This window comes from Salvia miltiorrhiza, chromosome 5, assembly GCF_028751815.1.
Source record: "Salvia miltiorrhiza cultivar Shanhuang (shh) chromosome 5, IMPLAD_Smil_shh, whole genome shotgun sequence".
Taxonomy (NCBI): Eukaryota; Viridiplantae; Streptophyta; class Magnoliopsida; order Lamiales; family Lamiaceae; genus Salvia; species Salvia miltiorrhiza.
Genome location: NC_080391.1, coordinates 37,774,307 through 37,795,466, shown reverse-complemented (window position 1 = coordinate 37,795,466; position 21,160 = coordinate 37,774,307). Strand labels below are relative to the sequence as shown.

Sequence of the window (21,160 nt, the reverse complement as noted above, 5' to 3'; positions counted from 1 at the left end):
TCACGATGTTGGGCTACTGCATTGATGAGACGCTCAACGTACATAAGGGCATAGGGGCACAGTTAATACCGTTAGTCTGGATGAACTGCTCCGACTTCGGCATCTTCACTAGCTTGAATAGTGCCTTGCTCTTGCTCTTGTTTGTGTTTTGCTCCCAATATCGTGTTGTCTCCGAGAGTCGAGGCAAGAGGTGTGCCACGCGCTCCAATTATTGATCACGAAGTTGAGTCCCTCTGTGGTAGAGCATGAATGAGTCGTACAACTCAATAGTCCAATCCGTAACACAAATACGTATGGTGACCCAACGATTGCCTCTCACATTGCAAACCGTGATAACCTGAACATGATAATAAATAAATAAATAAATAAATAAATAAAAACTTAATTAACCTTAAATACCATATTAATTTTTAAAAATAAAAAACTTACATGTTTAACATTAAACTAAGAATTTGATGACCATCCTTCTATCCCATCAACCATCTTCAGGCCTCACGCATGTAAAGATTTAATTGTAGTGTAACACCGCGCAATGTTGGCCTCATCCATTGAAGACTAGGTTGCAATATAAACATACAAACCATAAGAAAAAAAATTGAGTGCTCAAACTAAACAAAAGACAAAACATGAACAAATTGGACAAAGTATCCCCTGCACACGATGGCTCAAGACACGGCCGTGTAGCCACCGTGTGTAGCTACCGTGTGCACGTATACATACCCCTAATTGTGCACATGATGGCTTAAGACACGATCGTGTATCCACCGTGTACAGTCATCGTGTGCACAATTACAAACCCCTAATTGTGTACACGGTTGCTACACGACCGTGTCTTGACATCATGTGCAAACCGTAATATTCCTTATACTCTTCCTCACGATGGGTGCCCACAGTAGGTTTATCTTCTCACGACCATCATGTGAAGATAAACTCCTATCGTGTCTAGCCACGGTTTCAACCATTCAACACCAAATTTCATCAATGAATCTTAGCAATAATACTTCCTATACTCATACAATCATGTACATTGTTCTCAACTTCAAATTAATAGTGGGATTCTGCTCGATTTCTGCTCATTAGAGTCTATCGTGTGTAGAGATCGGGTGTTGTGTGTTGTGTTTGCAAATTGAACTCGACAAAAGAGAGAAAGAGAGAGAGAGAGGGTAGAGACGGATTTGGGGGGGACCGCAGGGTTTGTGTGTTGTGCATTGTTTTTTTTTTTTTTTAACATATAATAATGGTGCTTTAGTCTTTTCATTGATTTTGGTATAAAAATAATACTCTTATAGATGGGTGTAAAAATCTTCTAACTTTTAATATAAGGTATTTAAAAAGATTTTCCCCTTTTAATAAAGCAGTTGAATGTGATGTGAGTGAAGTAAGAGTTCCATTTATTGTGAGAGAAAAACTTACCAAAAGTAGACTGAATACATTTTATGAGAATGGACGAAAATGACAAATTAGATACATTTTATGAGGACGTAGGGAATATGTCGGAATATATTGAAATTAAATGATGAGACGCTAATAGAGTATTTAGAAACTGAGTCAGCGAAACCACAACGTATATATAACCAAGGCAGTTTTGTAGTTCATTATAGCAAATATATTAAATGCAACATACAATTCTTCCTCCTTGAGACCAAGTATGCGAACCTCCCAAAATTATTGAACCCCTTGGATGGGAATACTAGGCTTCCACTGAATTTCCAGCAAGCGTTTATCACCAATACAAAATCCCAGGAATTTCGATACACCAGAAACCTCCTCACTCTTCACTGTTTGCTTAAATTCCGAATCACATATTGAAGGATGCCTCCATGGTCAAAGTAGGCCAATTCGACCTGCAGAATCATTTAATACAAGACCACATTACAAGTTGCACAGTCAAATAGCTTAGTCAAACACTCGACCTATATCTTCTTCCGTGTCTTTCCTAATTCAATACCAATATATGAACCGAACAAGCTTCATCATTCCAGCAGCATTAACTTTTCTCAATGAAATATTCAAACTCGGAAAGCTAAATATCTAGTACAACTTATTTGGATATGAAAACAAAGTCTGTATAGACACACAGATCTAGAGTTGCAAGAAAAAAGAGCAAGTGCATACCTCAGTGTCAAATCGCAAGGTACATGTAAAAGATTTTCCAGCATCTGTTGTCACAGTAATATCTTGTCCAGGCCTAATATCGCTGACCTTCGATGGAAGGTCTATGGTGTAGCGTTCATGTCCTGTTAAACCAAGTGTATCTGCATCCTCACCAGCCTTGAAACAAAGCGGAACAATACCCATGCCAACTAAGTTACTACGATGAATCCTCTCAAAACTTTTAGCAATCACAGCTTTGACACCCTGGTATTTTGAAAACGGACGCCAAGAATAAATTAATCATTAATGACTGTGACCTTTGAATAAAAGAGCTACAGATAACATATCAAGATAGTATTGCAAATAACACTCACCTGGAGCATTGGCCCCTTGGCAGCCCAATCTCGAGAACTACCACTACCATACTCTGCTCCAGCAATAACAATGGTATCCTGCTCAGCTGAGTTGTATCTCTGAGAAAAGATCATACAGAATTACAAGACAACTTCAGTCCAAATATAAAATATACTTTTATATATATTGCTCAAAGGTGAGTGGCAGGAACAGTGCATGTTAAAGCACAAAATCATACCATTGCAGCATCATACACATACAGCTTCTCCCCTGTTGGAATGTGAATGGTCTTTGGTCCCACTTCTCCATTCAGCAGTTTGTTAACTATTCGTATATTGGCAAAAGTACCCCTAGCCATCACCTCATCATTGCCACGACGGCTACCATATGAGTTGAAATCCTTTCGCTCAACGCCACGCTCTATCAAATACTTTGCAGCAGGACTATCTTTGTGGATACTTCCAGCAGGAGAGATGTGATCAGTAGTAATACTATCCCCAAACAACAATAAGCAATATGCATCCTTAACTCCACGGGGACCAGGTGGGTCCATTGTCATGCCAGAGAAATATGGAGGCTTGTGTATGTATGTTGAGTTTGGGTCCCATCCATAAAGACTTGATGAAGGTACAGATAACTGGTTCCAAAATTCATTTCCCTTTGTAATGGCCTCATAAGTACTCCTGAACATTTCAGGAAGAACACTTGATTGAACAACCTACACAAGTACAATTCAAATTCAATTTACATCTTGGTCCCAATCCATATAATATTAACAGAGATGGATAAGACAAAAAATAAAAAAGATTGCCTGTGCAATTTCTTCACTGCTAGGCCAGATGTCCCTGAAATAAACACTTTTCCCATCTTTTCCAGTTCCCAATTGGCTCTTTCTCAAAGTCAATGTCAACCTGGAAAATACAGCACCAGAAGGAAAAATAAGGTTAGTATTTTTGGATGATTGCATCACCCACCTGGCAAATGCATTAATAAGCAACCCTGTAATGAATAGTTTCTGACCAAAGAACAACAGGAAACCAACCCTTCCAGCCCACCTAAATTTTCTTGAACAGAGAAGGACTAGGGTCATATAAAATGGCTTGAGATCTATACATCCGACTGCATATTTCTAACTGATTCTAAAACTCAGTGAAAATTACCACATGCGAAGTCCACTGGGTGATAAAAAAATACTCCTTCGGTCCCCTAAATTTATGAATTTATTTCCTTTTTTGTACGTCTCCAAAATATATGCAATTTCTATTTTTGGACACTACCCCAAACATAATTGGACAATTTTACCCTTTTTCTTTTATTATATTAGTAAAAAATGATGAAAAAATAGCATTTAAAAGGTGCTTGGGGGATTCGAACTTGCGACCTCCTCTTATTATATAAATGATACTTTGCCACCTTGTCCGGTAGTGGCTACCGCTTGGACAATTTTACCCTTATAACTTATTTACTTATAATCAAATTAACAATACTCTAAATGTGAGACCTTTTCTCCACTATCAATACATTCAACATCTTATTAAACCCATGTCAAAAGATTACATGCACAATTTTAGGGGACGGAGGGAGTAATAATTCAAAATTATAGCTGATCACAGATCCTATTCATTTGTATTTAAAAGATGCAGTTTTGGGTGCCAGCCGGTCGCACCTCACGATACGGACCCCCCACCCCTTCAATTATTTAGTTAATTGGTTAAATTAATTATTAATTAAAATAAATTCACTAAAACTTAATTAGGGATTAATTAATAATAAAATAATATTTGATGATTAAATGCAGCCATCGGCATGGTGCGGACGGCGATACGCAAGTTCTTGGCTTATTTAAAATGGTATATATGTGCCAGTCAACAATGAGTTCTGTAACATAAAGATTGTTAACACAACAGCATTTAATGGAAACCTAAGGCATACCGTGCCAGCTAGTGCATAAGCCACAACTAATGGAGGTGAAGCAAGATAGTTAGCTCGGGTCAGAGGATGAACACGGCCCTCAAAGTTCCTATTTCCAGAAAGCACGGCAGCAGCAACAAGGTCTGGCAAATCAGAACAAAGTACTTCAACACCATACAACAATTCAAAGTTGAGAGACCAACATCACATAACTTCTCTGCTGAATTAAAAATTTTGAGCTCTGTTTCAATATCATGCTTGAGGGACGTCACCAATTGCTATTTATATTGGAGTGAAAGAAAGTACCGACCATGCATTCATCACTACTATAAAACCCAATTCCACCCCTCTTCAAAAGCCAAGCACTCACTTTATATTGTCAAATACATGAAATTTTCAAGGAAATGAGGAAGAAACACAATGGCTTTATACCACTGTATCACGAGCAGTCATTGACAACCAAATATTCTCTCTAATAAAACATATGAAGAGCAAAACCAAGATTTATGTTTTTGTTAAACAAAAAGAGATGGTATAAATGTAAATGCTATGTCAGTTGATCGCAATAACTTTTGGTATTTATCAGATCAAAGAATTGAATTACAAGGCTGATCAAAGAATTGAATTACAAGGCTGTACACTCCGAACAATCTCTGATTGGAAGGGAATCTGTAAAGGAATGCTATGTCTAGAGCAAAATACTTCCAATATACCCAAATTTTGAATGCAAAAGCACTGACACCTATAGCAAATAAATCATGGTCGCATGACTGTTGTGTCGACCAAAAAAGGACAAAACAATCACGGACAATTTTATCAAAAAGTTAAAGTGAGGGGAACACGTAATACCATTGTCAGCTATAACTGAAGAAACTGATTCATCAAGATCTCCAGAATTCCCAATACAAGTTGTGCAACCATAGCCAACAATATTAAATCCTTGCTGGTTCAAGTACTTTTGCAAACCACTATAAGAAGTAAAGACAATCAGTGATCAGTCACAATGGAATGATGAACCCAAGCAGGAGGGGGGGGGGGGGAGGGGAAATTCTCATATGAGATCCAATAGAAAATAAAGTACCTCTGAAGCAAATATTTTGTCACAACACCAGAACCAGGGGCAAGACTTGTTTTCACCCATGGCTTTACCTGTCCAATAATTATTAAACTACAAATCAGAAATCATAGCAGAAAGAATCACACAGTTGAAACTCGACAGAATTGAATGGAAAGAATAACAAATAAAAATCAGCGTAGCTATTGATGTCACACAAACCTCTAACCCCAGTTCACAAGCCTTCTTTGCAACAAGAGCAGCTCCAAGCATGACACTTGGGTTTGATGTGTTTGTGCAACTTGTAATAGCTGCTATAACAACACTTCCATGCCTGAGTTCTGCAGGCTGCCCATGGAATGAGAACTTTACTACCTTCTCTTGTTGTTCCTTTGGTACAGCAAATCCCTGAACGGATAGAAAAGAAAGTAAGCAATGATAAAACCAAAAAAAGGACGAGATTAAGAAAAGGTTAATGGCCTGTAAAACCACGAACTTTGAACATATTCTGGTTTTAACCTCTAACAAAAGATTCTGCCTGTAAAACCACGAACTTTAGACATTCTGGTTTTAACCTCTAACAAAATATTCTACGTATAAATGTTTGAACTTTTAATTATTTCAGATTTTAATTACGGGAACAATATCCGACCACATTCGTAGATTTAATTAGGTTACATTCTGCGTGATTGTACTTAGGGTAGATTTAATTTATTCGATTTTTTTAAGTATGAAACATCATCATTTAGAATTTATTAACCATATCAGCCTTGTTAAAATGCCACGTATGTAGCCGAATACTGTTCTCGTAGTTAAAATTAGAAATAATTAAAAGTTCAAATATTTATATGTAGAATCTTTTGTTAAAGGTTAAAACCAAAATATGCCAAAACTTACAGGCAGAATCTTTTGTTAGAGGTAAGATCAGAATAGACCCATAGTTCGTGGTTTTACAGGTTAAAAAATATATATATTTAAAAAAAATGTCTACAGCACCCATAGGAATACTATGGTCTCTATTTTGCATATCTACTAATCATACACACAAAAATCTTAAAAACAGCTTTCTACCTTGAAACCAACTTTATTATCCAGACACAAGTGCCAATCAGATTTCATATCTTTTAAAGGAACTCGATCATGAGGCCTGCATAACACAAGAAAAAAGGATATATCAATACCTTGTGTTCGTGCCCACTCCTTTGCGTGTTATGACAAGAGAAATCATTATAACTTAAAGACATCTGAAAATACGCTGAGCATACCTTTTAGGACCTGAAATACAGGGTACAACTTCACCAAGATCCAACTCCAGATTCGATGAGTACAGTCTCTCTTGTTGAGGCTGTGCAACGAATACTCTTGAGTAAGCCACAGTGCTCCAACATTATTACAGAAAAACAAAGAATATAACACCAAAAGTTGAAACCTGTACCTCCTTGTAGTCTATGAACATGTTGTTTGCACGCAAGTATGCCTCAATCATTTCAACCTAGAAAAGTTAAAGAAAGAAACTCCATGATCCTTGCACTCAAAAGTTGTGGGTATATTTGCAACAGAAAAATATCAAAAGGGATTAACGCTACCAACCGTCTCATCACTCCTTCCAGTCAACTTCAGGTAGTCTAATGTGACATGATCAACTGGGAAGAATCCCATGGTAGCTCCATACTCAGGAGACATATTTGCAATAGTTGCCCTATCCGCCAAGGATAACTGACCCATTCCCTCACCTATAAAATGGAAATGAATACATAACTCCTCAACTGTTACAGGTATATATACATGCATTCGGTTAACAGAAGAATTACCATAAAACTCAACAAATTTTCCGACCACGCCATGTTTTCTCAACATTTGGGTGACAGTTAAAACCAGATCAGTTGCAGTGACCCCATCGTGCAATTTCCCAGACAGCTTAAAACCAACAACACCCGGAAGAACCATGCTCATTGGCTACAATTAATACGAGGAGCAAAGAGCAAAATTAAACTGATTGGTATAATATGAAAAACGAATAAAAGAAAAAATGTAACTCAACTATGGTTACCATCCATAGACATAGACATAAAAAAATACTCCCTCCGTTCCACCAATTTAGTCCCCTTTCACTTTTCACATATTAAGAAAATGCATTTAATCTTCTTTAAAAAAAATATTAATTTTTATGATTTCATTTTTATACCCTTATTTATTATTTTCACACATCATTTTCACATTTAAGTGAAATATTAAATAACGTTAGTTTAGTAAAAGAATACTATTATATAATATTAATTAAAAAAGTGGACTATTTTTTGGGGACATCCCAGAATAGAATAAAGGACTAATTTCATGGGACGGAGGGAGTAATTGCTACACTTAATTTCTATTTTGATGAAGCTGATAAACTAAGCACTCGGACGTGAAACTGCCTACCGTCCCGTATTAATTCATTTTTAATACGAATACATCTAAATACGTGAGAAAAAAGTATTTCACTCGTATTTTTTAATTTTTTTATTAGGGATTTTAAATGCGTATTTAATACATTTAGAATACATATTTTGACTGACAAATACGTTCTGCCCTAATATTTAAGGGGGGAAAAAAGTGCTCTCAAACAATATCTTCACTTCTTTCCTTCTGATTTCTATCCCATTCTTCCCGTTACCCTAACTGTGCCTACATGCAGCGTGGCCGCCGGGTCTGCAGTGCAGCTGTGCTGCTCACTTGGTTGACCGTGGGTCTGATGCCATATCAGTGAGATATACTCGTTAAATTGTAGAGAGTATTAAATTGTGGGTTGAGAATTTTGCTGCCACCACTTAATGTCACCTGCATAAATAAGTTTTCAAGCCCTAATTTGTGGCATGTGTGTGCTAAGGCTTGAATAAATTGTGGGCTTAATATAGTTATATACTTATATTATTATGATTGTAGGCTTGATTATTGGCTGCCAATTGGGTTGTCTTATGTTGTGGCAGTGGGGTTAATGTAGTTATATTATTGATTATAGGAATGATGGCAACCAATATAGTTCATCAGAGTCTGTTACATCACCTTCATCTTCAAATTTAAATATGGATGGAGGACGTAAACCTTTGTGGAGATATGTCAAAATATCTAACACTGTTCAGGAGAAATTAAAGATAAAACTTTTATCTTTAATTTGATGAGAGAAGTCATCAAAGAGGTTGGCACCCAGAATGTGGTTCAAGTAATCATAGATAATGCAAGACATTGTTTGAGTGCTGGAGCTCTTGTGGAGGGATTGTATCCTAGCATTGTTTGGACACCATATGCTGTTCACACTCTCAATTTGGCATTGCAAACTTATGTATTTTGAAGACCATAGATAACAATCAAGAATTTTTTAGGTTATGTTCTCGGATCTCTGATGTTGCAACATATGCTAGTATGATAAAGAACTTCATCATGAATCATGGACGACATTAAGCTTATTTTTAACATGTTTGTCCCTCTCAAGTTGCTATCAATTGTTGCAACTTGATTTACTTCTGTTATTATGATGTTGAAGCATTTCAAGCTTCTAAAGAGAAACCTTAATAATTGATACCAGGTGATAAGTGAACAATCAAAATCTTATCGGGAGGATGATGTGGAGAGGGCAAGCTTAGTGAAAATGAAAGTATTGATCTTTGGGACAAGGTTAATTATATTCTTTCACACCCATATATGTGACATGCTTTAAGCTTGTGACACCAATAAGCCGTATCTTCACTTGGTTTAAGACATATGGGATTCAATGATAGAAAAAGTGAAGAAAGCTATCTACAAGCATGAAAAAATTATAGCCCATGAGTCGTCTCCCTTATATGATGTGGTTCATGCCATCTTAGTAAACCGGTGGAACAAAAACAACACTCTTTGTCACTGTCTGGCTCATTCACTAAATATAAGGTAACAATTGAAATATAAGTATTATACAATTGTTTTACTATTAGTTTATTAATATAAAGTTATCTTTCATTAGATATTATAGTGATCAATGGCTCAATGAAAACCCCTCTTGAGTCCCTCCTAATAGGGATAATGAGGTTGCCAAGGAAAGAATGAAATGCTTGAAGAAGCATTTTCTAGATGTTGGTCAAAGAAGGATTGTGATGAAGGAATTTGCAAACTTTTCTAGTTTGTCAAAGGATTTTGCTGATTGGGGGTGTATTGGATTGGGATTCTTTAGGATTTTAAAGGACTTTAAAAAGTCCATGGATTTTAAATGACTTTCGAAATCCATAGACTCTGCGTGGAGTCGCGTGGAGTTTAGAAAAATCCATGGAAATCTCAAGTCTGAGGCTCGGATTTCGTCCTTTATATTTTTTTTTGACAAATCTATCATAATCCATGGATTGTTAAAATCCATGAAATGTTGAATACCACCTGATTTTAAAAGACTTTAAGACTTTAAAAAGTCTGGTTTGAATACCTCTGGATTTAAAAGACTTTAAAAAATCTGGATTGAATACCTCTAGATTTTAAAGGACTTTTAAAAGTCTGGATTGAATACACCCAGACTTTCGAAATCCTTTAAAATCCTACAGAATCTCAATCCAATACACCCCTCTCAATTAATCAACGTTATGACTTCGACCGTAAGATTTGGTAAGTGATATATGGTCCAAGTGCATGAACACTTCAAAATGTTAGCTTCGAAACTCTTGTTCAACCTTTATTTTCGTCATGTGCTGAAAGGAACAAGATGAATCCCAATCGTGCTCAATATTTGGTTCACATTTATGGCAATCTCAGTTAGCTATCTAGTAGAACACCTAAATACTATAAAGTACAGATAACTTTGGTACGCTTGAGTACCAAATACTACAATGTTTTGTAGGATATTGGAGAAGACAACTTTGGTACGCTTGAGTATGTTGGAGATCTAGACATTGCGCAGTTATCGCTTGATGAGCCATAAGTTGGAGACTTGGAGAGTGTTGTGTTCAATGAAGATGGTAATGATGATACGATAGATGAGGCTTGGTTTCGAAAAGCGCGCCTAGGCGCAAAAAAGCGTGGGCTTTTGGAGAAGCGCAGGACTGGGCTTTTTTTATGCTTAGATTTTTGAGTATTTGTGTGTTTTAAATTAAATATTTGTGTGTTTTAAGTATTTATGTTTTAATTATTTGTGTTTTTAGTAGAAAATATATTACAGATAAATGTATTAGAATTTATATACTTCAAATGCGCCTCGCCTACGAAAAGCCCGCGCCTGAGCTTAAAGCCCTGCGCCTAGGCTCCAGGGCAGTTGGCGCCTCGGTGCGCCTCGGTGCACCTCGGGCTTTTTTAAACCAAGAGATGAGGATGAGGATGAGGATGAGGATGAGGAAGAGAAAGTCGAAGATGTTATGACTTAGGGCACGTTTACTCTTAAGGATTAGCCTTGATAGATAAAAATAGTAAGACTAATTCCTTGTTTATTTAGATGGATTGAAATTTTGGATATCCTAAGGCCCTTGATTATTTCTATCATTTAAGTTAGTTTTGCTTGATCATATCTCAGTGAAATGGTGGGATTGGAGAAATCCTATTTTCAGGGATAAAAATATTAAATCATGCATCTTATCTACCATGCAAAGTAAACACCTCGTTAATATTTGTTAGTGTGTTTTGAATTGGAAGAAGACTTTATTTAATAATATTTGTATTTTTAATTGGATGTGCGAACTTTTAATACTTTTAAATTAACTAGTTATTTGCTCTATTTGGTTATGAATGTGCTTATATGATTTATATAATATTGTTATTAATAAAAATACTCCCTCCGTCCCTGAAATGGCTTCCTCTTTGGGGACGGCACGAGTTTTAATGAAAAGTTGTAAAGTGTATTGATAGTGGAGAAAAAGTGATATAATTATTATTGGAAGTTGTGAAAAGTGTTATAATTAGTATTGAGTTGTGAAAAGTAAGAATAAATAAAGTATTATTAGTGGTGGGGTAGGTATCCAAAAATGGAAAGAAAGAAAGAGGAAGTTATTTGGGGGATGTCCCAAAATGGAAAAAGAGGAAGTTATTTTAGGGACGGAGGGAGTATTAAATTATTATAAAAAAATACAAACATATTTTTGACTTGTCCGTATACTGATTTTTTGAAAATTGACATATTTTCATCCTTGTATTGTATTCTTATTTTGTATCCATCCATGTGTTTCTTAGCTAATAAATCATGAGTATCCAATTTCCACATAATAATAGGAGATGGTTAAGCATAAGCATAGCACAATATTACACTAGCATAGAGATGATCACGAAAATAATTCCCCTATAAAAATAACTTTAGTATAAACAGGTTCAGATATCAAAGCTCTACACAATCTGATAATCTGCAGATCAACAAAACTATAAATGATACATTACGGGCAAAAAACCAGTAGCCACCGCTTACCTGGCCTAGCATCGTAGCCTCAGCTTCAATTCCACCAACTCCCCATCCAGCAACACCCAATCCATCAATCATGGTGGTATGAGAATCAGTCCCGACAACACTATCTGGGTGGAGGATGCCATCGGTATTGAAAACAACCCGTCCAAGATACTCAAGATTCACCTGAAAATTTTTAAACATTTCATCAATGTGAAAGTGTACAAAGTACAAGTGTTATGCTCACATTACAAGCTCTTACATCTGGAAGATATTCAGGCACATAACTTGAGATCAAGCTAAAATAGCCTTAGAATTATCATAACAAACAACAGGCTATGTCATACCTGATGGACAATACCAGAACCAGGAGGAACAACAAGCATGTTGCGGAAGGCAGTGGATCCCCATTTAAGAAAAGCAAACCTCTCTTTGTTTCTCTTGAATTCAAGGTCCATGTTAGCCTGAACAGCATTTTCTGATCTGGCTACATCAACCTGAACAGAGTGATCGATGACAAGATCTACAGGAACCTGGAGACATTTGATACAAATGAAAACATCATCAGGAGCCATTATATGAAGGACTAAGGAGGTTATACAAGAAAACATGTCTACACACATCATTTCTTGCAACTAGAACTTTCAATGTTCATGTGAAAAGACTGTCATATAATCATAACCAAATATATCTTGATTATGATTAAATGCTGTCAAGAAATTTATAATGCATAACATAGTTTCATAAGTAATACCATTGCTTAAAACAAACTATCCGTCACCAAGTACCTGATAGAAGATTACAGACAAAAGATGAAGATACTCACCAAAGGATTGATTTTGTCTGGAGTGCTACCAAGGTCTTTGATAGCCTCCCGCATAGAAGCAAGGTCGACTACAGCTGGAACTCCAGTGAAGTCCTATAGAACAGAATTCGAAAGACAAATTATAAGAACAAATCAGACTGTACACACCAATTGTTGTAATTAGTATTGTGTACACATCACCAAGGTCATCTCTAATTTTCCTCACCTGAAGCAGAACACGAGCTGGCTTAAAAGGGATCTCAACTTGCTTTGGCGCAGATTTTTCCCAATCAATAATTTTTTCCACATCCTCCTTGGTGACTTGGAAGTTGTCACAATTTCTTATGGCTGACTCTAGGAGTATCTTGATAGAATATGGAAGCTTGTCTACAGCAAGACATCATCAATTAAAAAATTGTGAATTATTGTTATAGAATGGTGATAACTAAAATTAACACTAAGAGTGACACTGAAGAAATTATCCTGAAGTATATATGTTTTATTATTTATACAAAGACAGTGTAGTAACACTCATTTCAACAGCATCAATAAGGAAATTAAATTTGTCAAAACCAAAAACGTAACTTATCCTTATCATTCCTAAGTTTCATACACTTCATGTCAGACACATAAAAACATGAAGGAAAAAAAAAAGGAACCTCAAGAATACATCCTTACCAATTCTAGGATCATTTAGAGCAGGAAGGCTATAGAATTTCCCAAATTCACCTCCTCCAGGCTTTGGAAGTCCAAATAAAATTCCATTGAATGGATGTTCTGCAGCTGTATGTAGATAAACAATATCTTAAAACCACAACAAAACTATAAAAGAACAAGCAGGACAAATGCACCATTCATTTTTATCAATGACAAACGAATAAATGATAAAACACTAGAACTGATTACTAGACCTTCATATATCATATATGTGCGTATATATGTGTGTGTACATACATACATACACTTAAATTTGGTAAGTACCACATGACAAAAAATCCAAGCATGGCAGCATGTCATTTAAGTGATTAAAAACTTATCTAGTCCAGGAACCTTCCGTATAAATAAGTTTGATCCAAATACACAATAGTCATCAAACACGTTAATACCTATGCATCAATCAGTTAATATTTCACCCTAACAACCTTACAACAAAATAAGAATAATAATTAAAAAAAAACAACTCTCCAGTTGATTTTAGCAATATTCCCCACAATATGCAGCAATTTCTGAATGGACACTAGCACACACCGATAAAAATAGATTCACCATCACTGACATTTTTTGTTTTTTGCAAATGTTAACTCACAGATTTCCAAACGAAACCATCGAAATCACATAAGATTATCGTTTAAACAGCAATCACAACGATTTCGCAAGGATCAGGAAGCATTGTTACAAACTATACTTCAAAAACCATCCCGAGCACCGATATCATATTAATCAACTCATCACCGAAATATAAATTTTGAATTCTGGAATTCGTCAAATGACAAAACGAACACTAGCAATCGGGCTTCGAGAAAGAAGCAGAACCAAGAGAACAGAACTCGATAGTAAGCGATCACAGCACAACTCGAAATCAGTAAGAACACATCCGATCATACCCATAGTAGCGATCTTGCGTTCGAGAGCAGGTGAATCAGTCCTGATCTGAGCTCTGAGACAGGCAGGTGACCGCCACTCAACTCCGCGATTCCACCGGAGCGCCGAAGAGAAGCTCAGCGATCGGCAGCGGGTGTTGGACGGAGGCAAGCACTTGGCGAAGGTTCGAGAAGGCGGAGCGAGCGAGATAGAAGCTGTGAAGAAAAGAGTGGTAGCGAAACGAACTCTACAAGCTCTGAAAATAGGAGATGACGAGGTTGATGGTGAAGCGTAGTAGGTGGATAAGTACATAGCCGATTAAAAGATAAAAGTTTTATTGTCAGAAACCCTAAAGGGCAGTGATAAATGCCTAGTTTGTTACTGTGTATAGATACGAAAATGTGTATGTATCGATGGCGGGAGTGTGTGAGGAACGAGCTTCTCATGTGTTTTATTTTTATTTTGATTTTTATTTTTCGGAATATACTTGTAATGATATTAATAGTACTTTGACTTGTAGCGGTGGTCCAGTAGCTGATCTGGACCGTTGGATCTGGCGATGGATGGCTGGAATTGGACGGAGACGTATGCAGTTTTACCTTCTCTTTTTTTTTTTTTTTTTTTTTTTCTACTTCGAGATCTTGTGATGTGAGAGTGAGACTCATATATGTCATCCCACTCCTGATTCGGATCCACGTGCGAGTAACAGAAAAAAGTTATCCTATTGTTTTTAGTTGATTTTGGTTTCTCTTTTTAAGCAACATGATTTTGGTTTCTTTTTATTTGATGGGGCAACATAACTTTCAGATCTGTGGAATTATTTAAAACTACTTAAGTTTGTGAAGTTGTATACCAAAATACATATTTTATCAATTAACTATACTTTAAACTCATTAGTATTTTAAATGATTTTTTTTTTTGGTAAGCATGCGTACTCTTGTACATAAATTAAAGATGTTTTGTCAATTGTACTTAAATCTAAAAAATTTCTTCATTAATAACTAAAAAGGTGATTGGTATAATGGAATGGAGGTGAGAATAGAATGATAATTCCTACCTTGATTTCATTCATTTGTTTGATATTTATTTTCATTAGTTGTTTATTTGTTAACTTTTGCTACTTTATATCCTTGACTTTAGCTATTTTTTTATCCAACCAGACTCGTATGATCATTGACGTTTAAATGTACGGAATCTGGTTTTCGGTACTGTTAATTCAGTGGCCTTTTTATCCCCAATTGCTCTATCTCAGCCAATATTTGATGTCCAGTTAGTTCTGTCGGGGGACCTTCTCTTACTTGCTTATTTTTTATGAAAGCAGTTTTATTGCAATGAAAAGGATGATCAGCAGGTTCTTCTGTGACAGTCAAACCATGATTGTTTACCACTTAATGGTAATCTAAATGAATTTATATCATCAAGGCAATGGGGACGTGCCACTTTACCAGCTGTACTCCACCCAAAAAGCATAGAATAAACTGGAAAGTCGCTAATTGTCCATAACAATGCAGCTTGCATCTGAAAATTATTTTTTGATGAAATATCATGTCTGTGCACCAACTTCCCAAAGATGTGTTAGCTCAGCTATGAGGGGTTGAAGGAAAACATCAATCATCTCTTTGGGGTTATGTGGTTCCGGAATTACAGCTGTAATGAGCATGTTTTGTTCTCTCATGCACATACATGGTGGAAACTTATAAGGTGTGACTATGATTGGCCACGAGGAGCATATTTGTTGAATGGCTGAAATTCATCTGTGCAAAGGCCCAATCTTACATTTCTCACCTCTGCTGCAAAATCAGAAAATGTAGTGTTGAAATGCTTCCACGCAAGTGAGTTAGCGGGATGCCTCATCACACCATCATCTTGTGACGTCCCATGCCAATGCATTTGGGTTGTAGTAGCATTAGATGCATACGACCTTTGTAGCCTTGGAGTTAATGGAAAATAATGCATTTGACTGATTACAATCATCATTTGCCTTCGGCTCCCAGCCTTTATCTATTTGTATCGTTTTGCTTCACAAAACTTACATTCTCCAAATTTTCGTCAACCCCCCAAATGAGCATGTAATTGTTTCGAAAACAATCAATCTTCTCAACGGGTAAACCCATCCTACGTAGAAGCTTCTTTGCACTATAGAAATTATCTGTAACCAAGTTATCTTCAGGTACTATCTCCTTGATCAACTCCAAAATTTGATCAAAACAATGTTCTGATAGGTGGTTCTCAGATTTTAAGTTCATCAACCTCGCCACAAGTGACAATTATGTGTGACTCTTACAACCGGGCCATAATTCTCTATCAGCAGCCTTCAACATATCGTATAACAGTTGAGCAGCAAGATTTGGGGGTTCTTCCACTACTCTTCTACTACTAAATTGTGTATTTGCAACATCCATTATCATTATCTCATACCTATTCTGCGCACCATCATGTGGTCCAGTTGATACAGTTCGTGAAGGATTTAGAGGTTCACCATGCATAACCCAATTCTCATATTTAGGAATAAACCCATTTTTTGTAAGATGAACCCTTACAATCATATGATCGTCCCATCTTTTGTTCTTGCATTTAGTGCAGGGACACTTGATCATTGTAACACCCCGTACTTTTCCTATGATGTGAGATAGTGTCTTAACACTACTGAGAGAACTGAGATGTCGAGATGCGAGACTTTTTTTTTATGATTAGATAAGACGGATTGTCTTTAAATAGAGATACGAGTGACTAAACCGAGGATAGAGTTAGAATGATGAGATTCGAGAAATGAGCTGAGATAGAGATGCTGATTGAATTGAGTTGAGATTTTATTTCCGATTACCGGGAATAAATTTACCAGATACTGAGTTATCAGAGTTTGACTGACCTATTAAAGAGAATAGGTATAATGAGTCTGACCTAGAGTCAAGGAAGAAAGAGCGAGAACCTTGATGAAAAGAGTCGGTCCGAGAGATGTCTAGTTTGTTTGCTTTGCCGACTGCTTTAATGTGACATTATGTGAATTTACGTGACTGATCGATTATGTGATTTTCGTGATGTGTGTCACTGTGACCGAGTTATTATGATTTTTATTCGAGACCTTAGCATTCGAAATTTTGATTGAGTTTCCAAAGCAAGTATGGTTTATTTTTATCGAGAAATCGAATGATGCCGGTTTATGAAAATTTTTCCGGGCATATATTTTTTTTTTAAATTATTTTTCCTACGAAGAGGAGTATTATAATTGAGTGAGTGCACTAATAATAGTGCTATGATCATTATTTTGGTCACATGAATAATTATACTATGGTATTTTATTAATGAGTGACTTTACCATAGTTTTGTGATTTTTATTTAATCACCCTTCACACTTTATTTAATTTCCCATACCATATGTTATATGTCTCAATTTTGCTAAGTATGGAATTGAGAGAGTAGAGATTGAGAGTATAGAGAATGAGAGAGTAGAGATGAGAGTGTAGAGATTAGAGAGAGATTAGAGAGAGAGAGAGAAAAGATTAGAGAGAGAGGAGCATTAATTAGCAAATATTTCATAAGATATGCAAGATCAAATTCAATCTTGCAAAAGCCAAACCTCTCTCTCCCTCACTAAATTTTCGGCCACCCCTCTCTCCCTCACTACAATTTTCGCCCAACACACATACATACACTCATCTTCTTCACCTCACACTTCCACCATTTTCCTCCATTAGAGCAAACCTTCGAAGCTTCCAACAAAACTACCAAACACCTCACATCACTCTAAAACTTTCCCTAAACACTATCTATCCTAAATTGATCAAGAGAATCCTTGAAGAAGAAGCTCCAAAGTAGAGTGAGAAAGTGAGAATTTTTGGTAAGAACTTGGGTAAGTAACCATGTTTTCCTTAAAATCTTGTTTGGAAGATGTTATGTAAGTGTATTCTTGAAGGATGAGCAAGAAAATCACCCCTCCCTTTTCTTTCCCAAATTTTCGAAAAAAGGGTCTTCACCCCTTTCAAAATTTTTCTTTTTCTTTTCTTGTTTGGGGGTGAAAAATGAGAGTTATGTGATGTGTATTGATGTTTGATATATGTTGTGAAATATGTGTCGTGAGATGTGAAATCTTTGATGGAAGTTAGTTTACCCCAAAAATGGTAACTTTTGAGTTAATGAGTTAAATGATGAATTGATGATATAAATGAGTCTATGAGGTGTAGATGATGATGATTGATGGATTAATTTAAGTATATGATGTCAATTGGAGTTTTGATGTGGGTTAGTTTATTAAAATTTAGGGATATGTGTATATATGCCCTTATTTGTGAATTGATGGTTTTGATGTAAGATTAATTGGTTAAAAATAAAAGATCTATGAGTAGATTAAAGATTTGTATGTGTTTGTAAAAATTTCAAAGAGTTAGTTAGTAAAAATTAGGACTTTTTAGTCTATGTGTTATTTAAGTGTTTTTGCTTGGGATATATGTTTTTAAGCATGATAGTAGTGTCTTTGTATTTTTGATTAAGTCTATTGTAGGCTAAATAAAATTTTGGCTAAGTTTAGTTTGTATGATTTTTGAGTTTTTATATGATGTGAGTTTGATGCTTTATAAAATGAGGTTTATTTGCTCTATGATCATTTTGAGAATTTTTATCCATGTTTTGCTAAGAGTTTTATGTTGATACATGGATTTTCATAAAAATGTAATAAATATAGTTTTTATGATAAAAAGAGAGTAAATATGAGAATAATGAGTTATATGATGTAAATGATCATATTTGAGTATTTGAGAAATTTCGAGCATGAAATTGAGAAGGAATTTGTTAGATATGTTCGTTGAAGTGTTTTCTATGAGATTTGAGTGGATGATGAAAGAAAAGAGTCGAGATTGAGTATTACGAGTATTTTGATGTATTTGAATGTTTTTAAGTGCTTTAAGTGCTTAAAATGAGTTTTAATGTGTTTGCTTGGTATAAATGTTGAGTTGAGCATGTTTGCTTGTGTGTATGTTTCGGAGTCGTTTTTCACGACCCACTGACCTACTGTTTTCGAGGGGTTCTTGATATCCAAACGCCCTGAAAATTTTATGGTAGGTATATTTGAGAGTTTTGAGCACACCGGTAAAATTTCAAGTCATTTGGACTTCGTTTGCTATTTTTATAAAATGTAATACTAAAACTGCTACGTTCTGCCGAATTGTTCGGTGAGTAGCCAATAGAGTCATCGTTTCCAGTAGCTTTCCTTAGCATTCTGGAACCCATATTTTTATGGTTGAGACCTGAGTGTCCTGGCTAAGTACCCACAAAATTTCAGACCGTTTTGACAACGTTTACTATTTTTCAAAAATCAAACTTTTCGGTTGCTAAAAACTGCCGAATATGGTAGACTGTAGTAAAACAGTCATATCTCCTAAAATACTTGGAGTTTTTGATCCTACTTTTTTTTAAATAAAACTAGACTCGAAGAGGTTTCTTTTGGTATGAGTTACGACCCCAGGAGAGGTCTGTACAGAGTCTGGTGAGGTTTTAAAGTTGAGTCAGTGCAGTGTAAAGCTTGTTTTCGACTTGTCTATGTGTGTTTTAATATGCCTAAGTGTTTATACTTGTTTATGTGCTTGTTTGCTATAAGTTTGAGTCGAGTTGAGAGTTAAGTCGAAAATTGGACGTGTGAATCCTTAGAAGCCAAGTATACCTAGGGATTGAGTTTTAACGGGTAAATAGATGTTGAGTGAGAAGTTAGAGTAAAGAAGAAATTGGATTTAGAATTTGAGTTTCTGACTAAGGTTTGTTTTATCACATGAACCTTCGATGACGATGACGATGTGATGATGACATATGAAGGCCCGAGCGAGACGAAGAAGTAAGTTGCCTGATTTCTTTCCAGAATAAGCGAAGGACTTCAGGTGGGCAATATTTTGAGTATACAAATATTATCCGAGCTTTCTAAAATGATTTAATGATATAATGATGTTATGAGATTAACAAATGTTTTGAGATAAATGATATTTGAGAACTGTTTGACTTGCCAATTTTTGATGTTGAGCTTGTGTGTTACCCTCTACTGATGAGACGAATTCGGTCCTGCCACAAGCGGGATTTTGTGCACAGAGGTGACTGTGAGCCGTCTTCGGGTCGGCCGGTCACGGTACTTGAGAGGGAGGCCTACTTCTCAGTACCTTAATTATGATGATGAGTTGTAGATGCGGTACATACATGACGTATACTTTGTCTGCAGACACTTATTTATGATGTTGATTATGAAAACTGCATGCACAGATTCTTTTAATGCTAATTTATTTCTGTGTGTTGCTGAGATATGGCAAGCTTCAAACCTATAGCTCTAAGAGCACTTTTCTTGTTTTTCGGCATTTGTCCACTGAGTATTATGTACTCACGCCCTGCATGTATTTCTAAATGTGCAGGCTAAGCTGGGAGTGAGATTGGACTGGTGCTGATGGGGGAGAGTTTCAAATGATGTAAATTAAATTACTATTTTGCCTCTATGATAATAGAGTCTTGATGTTTGAATTACTTAGTTTCTTTTGAGATCAAGCAATACACTCACGGTTATGTGTCTTCATATATATAATCGGTTCGCCTTTTGCTGCGACACTCTGCAAATTATGCTTCCTTATGAAAAATGAACTATACGCGTTTTGTTTTTGTTTGTGAAATTCCTAATAATTAAAAAGTTATGACAATGTTGACGATTTTACCCTTGGGCTAATTTTATAAGATTTTCCTTAGCATGTTTTGACGTGAGCTTCCGCATGACGTTCACCTAGTTCTTCTTATCTTTTATTCTTTAAAAATAGTCGTATCGATACTCGTACCCCACTATTACTAGTGTCGGGTTTTCGGGCTGCGACAGGGTGGTATCAGAGCAGGTCATCTGCTCTGAGTCTATTGCTTGACTAAGTTGAACCCTTGATTGCTTCTACTCTTTTAAAATTGAGTACTAGTCTACTTTGAATTCTTAGACTAATTTGAGAAAGTTAGTTTGAAACGAAACCCCAGCACCCCATCTCCTCCGGCTTAAACG

The 21,160-nt window shown here is 36.0% G+C and overlaps 1 protein-coding gene across 1 annotated transcript; it reads right to left on the bottom strand.

The window, feature by feature from the left end:
- Positions 1 to 1,482: 1,482 nt before the first annotated feature.
- Positions 1,483 to 14,596, bottom strand: LOC131024313 (putative aconitate hydratase, cytoplasmic). Its single transcript, XM_057953819.1, is given in 21 exon segments — positions 1,483 to 1,844; positions 2,116 to 2,358; positions 2,469 to 2,567; positions 2,687 to 3,166; positions 3,260 to 3,328; positions 3,330 to 3,359; positions 4,381 to 4,502; positions 5,209 to 5,327; positions 5,441 to 5,508; positions 5,636 to 5,821; positions 6,485 to 6,560; positions 6,679 to 6,758; positions 6,849 to 6,905; positions 7,004 to 7,146; positions 7,225 to 7,369; positions 11,796 to 11,957; positions 12,119 to 12,304; positions 12,598 to 12,690; positions 12,803 to 12,963; positions 13,255 to 13,359; positions 14,181 to 14,596. Coding segments are annotated over 21 exon segments (2,982 nt in total). The 5' UTR covers positions 14,470 to 14,596; the 3' UTR covers positions 1,483 to 1,775.
- Positions 14,597 to 21,160: the final 6,564 nt, after the last annotated feature.